The sequence below is a fragment of the Grammomys surdaster genome, unplaced genomic scaffold (genome assembly GCF_004785775.1).
Source record: "Grammomys surdaster isolate TR1022 unplaced genomic scaffold, NIH_TR_1.0 125753, whole genome shotgun sequence".
NCBI classification, from domain to species: domain Eukaryota; kingdom Metazoa; phylum Chordata; class Mammalia; order Rodentia; family Muridae; genus Grammomys; species Grammomys surdaster.
The window spans coordinates 105977-115482 of NW_021620585.1; the positions used below are offsets into that span (position 1 = coordinate 105977).

Genomic DNA, 9506 nt, shown 5'->3' on the forward strand with positions numbered 1-9506 from the left:
ACGTGTGCATGCCACAGCGCCACCCCACTTGCTTGTGTCTGAGCTGAGTGCACACCACAGTACTGGCCCCATGTTCCCTCGGCATGCACACTGTTATAGTGATTCCACAAGTCCTCCATGCACCTGTCTCCATTTTCTGCTCCCTATTCCCTGAGTGCTGCCACTGCCACCACCACTGCCACCTCTGTCACTGCAGCTGCCGCTGCCTAGCTAGGTCCTCGGGCCACTGTCAGCTGCTCAGCTACCTGAGCCAAGCTGACACAGGTTGGGACAGAGGCCTGTGAGCTTGCCCAATCAGTTCCTGTCAAAGGCCTGAACTTGCCTGAACACACATACTTTTGTCATCACGGTCTCATACCAACACTGTGAGCTCTCTGATTTATTCCCATTCTGGTCCACACTAACTCTAAGTCAGGTGTTTTTCTTTGCTAATGCCACCTGTCAAAGTTACTTAACAATTAAGGTTTTTGTTCTATCCTGGCTTGGTAGTGATTTTTGCTACTGTCATTAAATTATAGTGTGCCTTACTATCTAACTCAGATTATGCATAATAGATACTGCTTTCAGTCTTGTCAGAAGTCTGCTAATATGTATTAATATTTAAGCATATGACAGACAGACTGCCTAACAGTTAACCCCTCAAGGTCTCTGAAGATAATGGGCATAGCTACAGGAGACTACCTGGACTGTGGTATGAAAACCACTGAAAAGCATGGCTATTGCCCTGCCCAGGCTTGGTCTACACTGTTTTCAAAACTGGATACCTTAATAATCAAATGTCTCATACTATCTAAGGTGAGTCATTTCTCATTTCACAGGTATCTATTCCACAGAGAAAAAGATCTCCATCTTCTGGGCTCGAAAGCCAGACTGACATATATGTGTGTGTGTGTGTGTGTGTGTGTGTGTGTGTAAAAACTTTATGTATGTATAGATTAATTCTGGTTAAATTTCCCTTTCTCTTACCCTACCCCCATCAACCTCAAGTTTTCCCTGCAAATGTCCTTAATGTCCTTCCCATATTCATGATGTGTTTTGTTTCCTGAACACTTTATCTAGTGCTATGTGTGTGCCACGTGGGCTTCAAACCATCAATTAGAGCCTGTGCATCACCATTCACCAGTGGGTCACAACTGAGTACAATTCTTTCCTCTCTCAATAGGTAGAAGTGAGTGTCAGGGCCTCTCTCTTTCTCACTGTGACCATTGTCAAGAGGTGGCAGATGTTGAATTTTGGTGGATAGATGTAGTAGAGGAATCTTTTTTTTGAGATCTGGTCTCACATATCCCAGACTGTTCTCAAACTCTCCTTCAGAATTTGTCTTTGTCTTTGAACTTCTGATCCCCCTGCCTCTACTCTATGAGTGCAGGGACTGCACAAGTGTACTATCAATGTTGTGGTGCAAGAGATGGAGGCATAATTTTGTGCCTGCTGTGCTGGCTGTCGCTCTACCAACTGATACTTATCACTGCTACTTGTGTTTCTTTTTTTCACAAATAAACAAAAACAAACATTCTTCATTGTGCTGGAGAGATACCTCAGGGGTTAAGCAGGTTTGCTGCTCTTCTGGAGCACTCATGTTTGGTTTACAGATATCACATGTAAGTTACAGGTCCTTGACAGCTCCAGAAATTTTCGGTGAAGGACAAAGACATTCTGTAAAGATGTGCAGATGACATATTTTTGACTTCATTTCATGTATTTTTGAATGAAGCTAGCCTTGTTGAGAGGGTATTTCATCTTGCTGAAGTTACTTCGTTTTCTGGTAGAAATTAAGAACCTTTGGTCTTTCTCATATTACACTGTTATTTGCTGATGCCACACAGAATGTTAGCTCAATGGGGGTCAAAATACAGTGTGGTTGACTTTTATGAAATGTCTGGGGGAAGAAATTACCAAAGTCCAGGTGAAGCAGTGGTGATCCAACTACTGACTGGATCCCTGGTGCCACCCATCTTTCCAGCATGTATGTACTTCAAGCTGTCCTCAGTGCACCAGAATGGGTAGAAGGCAAATCCTACAGAGGGTCACACACAGCTGGAGGGAAAACACAGAGGAGTAATTTGCTGACAGACAAGCAGGGATGGACCTGTTTTCAGCTCTGTCACTGGAAACCTGGGTTCTCCTGGCAACCATCCTGGTGCTCCTATATAGGTGAGTGATCTCTGAAGTTCCTAACTCCAACCAGGTCCTTGGATTTGAGGTGATATTCAGACCTCTAGTCTGTTATTATTGGGGAAATAAAAAATGATATTAGAAGCAGGAGTTGGAGGGATGATGGCTCAATGGTTTAGCCAGCCAGCTTTCTTTTGGGATCCCTTGTCTCTAACTCTTAAAAGGTGGTTCTTTTATCTTCTGCCAGGCATTTACACAGACTCTGAGGACTCAACGGTTTTTATGGGGTGCTTTTCCCACTGAAGCATTGCTAGAGATCGAATTCAACATCTCACTCACTGCAGACTATTTTTATTTTTGAGTGAGGTTGTGTATATGCCACAGCATGCATGTGTAGGTCAGAGGACAGTTTGTGGGTGTCAACTTTCTCTTCCAACCATCTTAGTCGTAGAGATAGAACTCAGGTTATCAGGCTTGTTGGCAAACACCTTTTCACTTGGAGCCATCTCACTGACCCTACTGTCAGTTTATTTAAAGTTATCTTAGATAAAATTCCCTGATTTTATTCAATCTTGCTGTTGAGGACATGATGCTCTGACCTTGTGAGCAATAAAGGAAGAGTTGTTTCTTACTCAGTATAGAGTCTGGAAAGGCACTGCTGTAGTTATTTGAAGAAAATCTTGAATGAGATTTGAACTTCTAGGATACCAAACTCTATACAATAGATTACATTTTCTTTTCAAGCCCAGAACAACACTGTGCATTGCATGCCTCTTCCTTTTCAGCCCCTGCCTCAAACCCTGCAGCTACCTCAATGTTGATGCCTAGGAAGAAGCAGATTGCCATGTCTGACATCCTTTTTATGGAAGGCATAATGGTAGCCTAGAAAGATATCCACATGCTCAAACACCCTGAGCTGGCATACAACAATGTGCCTAACCTTAACGAAATGAAGGCCAAGGCCATGAATTCTCTCAAATCTGAGCTTACTAGAAGGAGCTAGAGTCACTGATGGATATGATATACTGGATATGGGTACTGAAAACAGAACTTGAACTCTTTTCAAGATCAGCCAGTGCTCTTAATTGCAGAGGCAACATCTCCAGGCCTAATGACAAATTTTAGCTTATGGTTTCTATGTGTGTATGTGTGTGTGTGTGTGTGTGTGTGTGTGTGTGTGTGAGAGAGAGAGAGAGAGAGAGAGGAGAGAGAGAGGAGAGAGAGAGGGAGAGAGATAGAGAGAATGAGAGAGATGGGGAGGAGGAGGTGGAGGAGGAGAGAGAAGGAGAGAAAGCGGGGAGGGATAGAGATGATAATGAGAACGAGAGCCTTACACACGCTAGGCAAACTGCTTTACTACTGAAAAGAACCTACTGCCACTTCTCTTCTTTTAAAGGCAGCATCTTAGCCAGAGTCTGAGTATCAGGTGGAAATATCTGAGACAGGATGATGGTTGTCAATCACCTTAGATACTTACCTACATAATGCACTTTTTATTTTCTTCTTTTTCTTTTAAAGTTTGTTAAAAGTAAAACCACTAGGGAAAGAATGATTTAACAAAATTACTAGAAAATTGAGTAATGAGACTACAATATGCCATGTAGGTTCTAAGTGTAGGTGGACCATTTGTGACTAACTTGCTTTGATACCTGGCCCATGGTCAGTCTCTGAGACAGACATTCCCATGCTCACACCTAGGGGGAGAGTGGCAAAGCTTGTGCTGCTATCTTCTCAAGATTTTCTTCCTACAGGATCTGTTTACCTTGTTCTTTAAAAACAATTCTGTTTATTATCATTATTATCATCATCATTATTACTAGTATGTATGGTATGTACATATTGTCTGTGCACATGTCTATGTCTGTGAGTCAGCATGTGGAGGCCACAGGAAGGAGTCACGTGTTCTGCTCTCTCATTCTGCCCTTTCCCACTGACCAACTTGCTCTTGACACATCAAACATTTGTGAACAAGAACTTCTCTGTGTCAGAGACAATAAACCTGACTTCATGGGATCTGATGGTTTTGGTGTTGTGGCTATAGAAGGGTCAGTACACACAGGACAATAATAGATTTCATGCTATTTTTCTTTCCAGGGCTTATGACTTGGAGTGCTATAAAAAGTATGGAAAAATATGGGGGTGAGTATTCTGGAAAGTTCCATTGAGTTGATTCTATTAAGGAGGAGGAACTCCACTTTTGTAAGGACAATGCCAGCCTGAATTGTAGCCATGTATAAAGGTGATACTGCATGACATTAAGTGCCAGGGTTCAAATGTGTGTTTTACATGAAAACATCACACACTGTAACTTTTTTTTTTTAACAAGGTTTGATGTTCCATGGACACAGGTTTTTCCTTATTTATTTATTTATTTATTTATTTATTGATTTATTCATTCATTCATTCATTCATTCACTTTACATCTCCATCACTGCCCTTCATCATGCCTCTTACACAATCTAGCCCTCCCTCATTCTCTGAGAATGTGGGGCCCCTGGGTATCTCCCCAGACCTTGTGGTTTATCCAGTGTCCTCTTCTCATTTGTTTTCTCCTCCGAAACATCAGCTCCCTGACATGCGATGCATTGCTTCAGGTCCCTCTGAGCTGCTCTGGCAAATGACTTGTTCCATTTCTGTGCCACAACCACTGCTTTCCTTTTTAAAAGCCCACATTCCTTTACTTCATTGTTGAATTACTATGTCATTTGACCGTAGGTAATGGGATGACATAGCTTAGCATTAAAAAAAAAAAAACCCTTTTCCTTTCTGCAAATACAGACTTCATTGTTGTTTATATTTTATTTCAAAGCAAGTTATTTCATTTTATTTCACTTTATTTTCCCTGGCAGGGGGACATGTGCCCTGGTGTGTATGTGTAGTTGAGAGGATAACTTGTGGAAGCTAGTTCTTTACTTCCAGGGCATTGAATTCAGGTCATCAGGCTTGGTACAGGTGCCTTTGTCTGACGCACCATCTCCTCAGACCCTGCCAAGATTTTTGATAAAAGTGTATATGATTGTGTCCTGTCTAATTAATTGGAGAGCTAATTCAATGTGTTTAAAAACCACAATGTTCTTCCTTGGATTTATGTTCTTTCTGTAAGGTGGCTGAGCCAGCAGGATCAACTGTTCCCTGTCATTGATGCTGGGGGTTTGGGTACAGCCTTGGTGTAGGTGTCATCTTTATGCTGACATCTGAGACACAAAGGTGGGAGGAGGCTTAGGCTCTTCCTGCCTCTTCATCTCTTTTTATCCATTCCTAGAAACTACAGCCCTGAGCACAGCATCTGTTGAGTTCACCTAGGCCATGAGCCTATGTCATTCAACACCCAATGGCAGGCTCTGCTGTCTGTTTAGTGGCCCAGATAAACTTCTCCTACAATATTATTGCTTGTCAGAACTTGATAGTGTTTTTTCACTGACCTAATGCCTGATATATTCATTTGTGTTGTACAAATTTTAATCCCAATATTGGGCTTCTACCCAATCTTTGATCATTCATTTCCTGGATAAAAGACATACAACTTTTATTATTTACAATAAGCCTTACACAGCACACAAGCCGGGCAGGTATCTGCCCTCTATGCAATTAGAATCTACTTTCCTATTGATAACCCAGAGTTATTACTTACTTTTCCCATTTGGGCTGCTCTTAACTCCAATTGGCCAGCCCTCAGAGCCATGTTTTTTTTTTATCCTAACCCATGGCATCCTTCTCTTTCTCCTTCAGCTGCTTCTCCCTGTATTCCTGTTACCCCTCCTTCACCCCTAGGTCAGAAATAGCAAGCATTACCAATCTCATTTCTTCCCATCTATAGGGTTTAAGCATCTTTAATTACCAATCAGAAATAACTTGAAGGGGGGCAAGGTTACAAAGTGTCACTAGGGTCTGTATGTGGTCTCATCTCTGGGGCAACCAGGTCTTGGGTGCCTGCACTTAACATTACAACACAGAGAAAAAGACCAATCTTGAATGTAATTGTCCATTTATTTATTTACTTAACAGAACCTCTTTTTGTAGCCCTGGCTGACCTGGAACTGACTATGTAGAGCAGGCTTGCCTTGAACTGAGAGATATACCTGATTCTGCCTTTCAAGTGCCGAGATTAAAGACATGTACCATCATGGCCCTCACATCATTTTTATATCAAACATTTTGCTTCCATTATCTCATCAGCTTTGTGTGTCTGTGTGTATATCAATGACTTTAATTGGATTTACTGAAGTGTGGGTGAGTGAGAGGTTCTTTACAGAATCATGAGCAACTTACTAGTAACCCACCGCTGAAGAAGGTATCTTGACCTCCCCCAGTGATTCTTGCTTTTCACTTCTTTATTACACTTATTCTTTTTTATTGGAGAGGGGTTTGGGTTCTGTGGAGTACTTCTAAAGGTCAAATGACAGCTTGTGCCAGTCAGTTCTCTCTTTCCACCACATAGTTCCCAGTGACTGAACTGACATCATCCGGTGCCTTTACCTTTGGGCCATTTTGCTCTCCCTTTCCAGGAACTAGCTGTGTGCAAATCTTCAGGCAGGGTCAGGACCTTAAACCTTCTGCAAGAATGTTGAGATGTTCTGGGTATGTGGAGGTTATCCCAGCTGCAGTGATTTCAAGAGTACTGAAGACAGCCTGTGCAGCTCTCCCCTTTGCTTCCTGTCTCTCATGCTCTTCCTGCTCTGTCTTCCGTACTACCTGAGCCTTGCAGAAAAAGTTACAGGTGCTCAGTTAAATTCTGTGTTTTTATCTCAATATATCAAAACCAGGGTCTGCACTCTAGGCAGACATCCTTAGACTGAGCTGCATCCCATCAGCAGATGTTGACATATTCTATTATTCTTGAGATTCAAAATGTTGTTTCATTTTCAAGTTAGGATTTCTGTGTGCAGCCCTGGTAGCCCTGGACTCACTTTGTAGACCACGATGGCCTTAGACTCACAGAGATCTGTCTGCCTCTTACTCCTGAGTGGAAGGATTAGCAGGTGTCTGCCACTACTACCTGGGTAGAATTTTTTAAATTTAAATATTTATTATTTCAAGGATTTATTTTTACTTTAAAATATTTATATTAATATTTTCTTTAAGATATTTAATTATTAATTTTATTTTAATATTTTATTTTTAATCATCTATTTTATTACTTTTAAGTACGTATATGTACATGTAGGTGAGTGTCTGCACATGATTGCAGATGATCATGGAGACAAGAGAAATTGGATATCCCTGACAATGGTGTTACAGGTGGTTGTGAGCCAACCAATGTATTAGGAACCAAACTTGGGTTGTTTGCAAGAGCAATATGTGCTCTTAACTGTGGAGCCATCTCTCCAGCCTCTTGAAATATTTCAAATATGCAAAATCATAGAAAATGGTATAGGCAATTCTCATATACAGTTCTAGACTTAGCAAATTTCTACTTGTTGTTTCTAATTGTGGTGCCTTTCAGACCTGTTTTCCTTTTTAACAACTCATTGCGTCTTGAATGACATTACCTATCATTTTATAAAGACTCCATTGTGTCCTTGGTCAGATTAGGGATTGTGTACTATACAATCCTTAAGCAGAACTGGGAACTTCTGTGACCATGTATTATACAAGTGGTGTGAGAGTCCTGCAGCATTAGGATCAAAGTCTGGATGCGGCTCTTACTTCAGAACCTGGTTCATCAGCTGTCTTCCCCACACAGGTTGTTTGATGGTCAAGTGCCTCTGTTTGCCATCACAGACCCAGAGATGATTAAGAATGTGCTTGTGAAGGAATGCTTCTCTGCCTTCACAAACCGGTGGGTAAGTTACATTGTTTCCTCATTAATTAATTTATTTATTGACTAGTCCATTCCAATTGCAACCTTCCTCTTCTCCTTTAATTCCCTCTCTTCATCCACTTCCCATGTCTATTTCATTTCCCCTTCTGAGTGAAATTCATGCTTCCCTCTTTGGGCCATGCATATTACTTAGGTTCTTTAGTTCTATGGATTGTAGCATGGTTATCCTGTACTTTATGGCTAATGTCTTCTTATAAGTGAATATGTAGCATGTATCTTTTTGGTTCTGGGTTACTTCAAGATGATATTCACTAGCTCCATTGATGTGCCTGAATTTCACATCTTTTTTTTTTAAGAGGTGAATTGGGTAGATGCATCATTTTCCCTATCCATTATTCAGTAGAAGGACATCTAGATTGTTTCCAGTTTCTGGCTATTACAAACAAAGCTACTAAGAACATAGTTGAGCAATTGACCCTGTGGTATAGAGGGGCATCTTTTGGGTATATTCTCAGGAGTTGTATAGCTGGTTTTTAAAGTAGATACATTCCCTATTTTCTGAGAAACCACCAAATTGCTTTCTAAAGTGGTTGTACAATTTGCACTCCCACCAGAAATGGAGGAATGTTCCCATTGCTCCATATCCTTGCCAGCATGGCTGTCATTTGAGACTTTAATCTTAGCCATTCTGATGGGTGTAAAATGGAATCTCAGAGTCCTTCTGATTTACATTTCTTTGGTTATATTGAACATTTCTTTTAAGTGTTGAGGATTCTAATTTTAGCTCTAATTTAACAACTCAGTATTTTATTTATTTTATTTATGAGTATATATGTGCATTTATTTGAGTGAATTCCATGTAGTTTCCTGTGGAGGCCACAAGAGGGAATGAGATCCTCTGGAGGTGATGTTCCAGGCATCTGTAAGTTGCCTGATATTGATTTGAACCTGGTTTCTCCACAGAAGCAGTAAGCACCCTTAACTTTTGAGCCATCTCCCCAGCCTCCCCTTTTCATAATGTAAACCTTTATATTTTACTTACTGAATTTTGAAATAATAAAATAAGTATAGATTCACAATGACTTCCAAAGTAATGTACAATTAAGGTATAGGTATTAATTTTGCTAATAACAATGGCTGGAGTCATAGATGGACTCTGTTGGAATCTAGAGTGTCTTTACATTTCTGTTTCATGGGTACTTTTTTTCTGTGTGGTGTGGTACAATTTATCACAGGTCTAGATTAGTGCAGTATTGAACACCTAGAATACAGAGGCACTCCTTGACCACCCAGTTCTTTCTTGCTAGCCCATTAGCTACCATGTAATGTCTGTCTTTTCTTTGCCTTTTGTATTCATTTTCCTTCCCATGCACTGTGGTGTCAGCTGTCAAGTCTGAAGACTATTTACCTGGCCCTTCTATGTGGCTTTGCTTTTTGAGATTTGCTCTTATTCGTATGACTTTATTTATGTTAATTTTTGTATGAGGGATGATACTTAGTTCAATGTCTTCTCTGTCTTTCTGTTTCCCCGTCTCTGTCTCTCTGTCTGGCTCTTTCTCTCATCTTCTCCTCTCTCTCTCTCCCTCTCTCTCTCTCTCTCTCTCTCTCTCTCTCTCTCTCTCTCTCTCTC

At 40.8% G+C, this 9506-nt stretch overlaps 1 protein-coding gene across 3 annotated transcripts in view; it reads left to right on the plus strand.

Moving 5' to 3' along the window:
* The first annotated feature begins 1939 nt into the window (after positions 1-1939).
* Positions 1940-9506, plus strand: part of LOC114639834 (cytochrome P450 3A11-like) — a 23381-nt gene continuing 15814 nt past the window's right edge. For 2 of the 3 annotated variants that reach the window (XM_028788599.1, XM_028788600.1), the window contains exons 1-3: positions 1940-2154; positions 4210-4254; positions 7799-7898. In XM_028788599.1, the coding sequence (XP_028644432.1) occupies positions 7871-7898 (28 nt within the window). In that variant the 5' untranslated portion in view covers positions 1940-2154; positions 4210-4254; positions 7799-7870. The remainder of the gene's footprint in view (positions 2155-4209; positions 4255-7798; positions 7899-9506) is intronic. The other variant, XM_028788601.1, reaches the window with a different exon arrangement.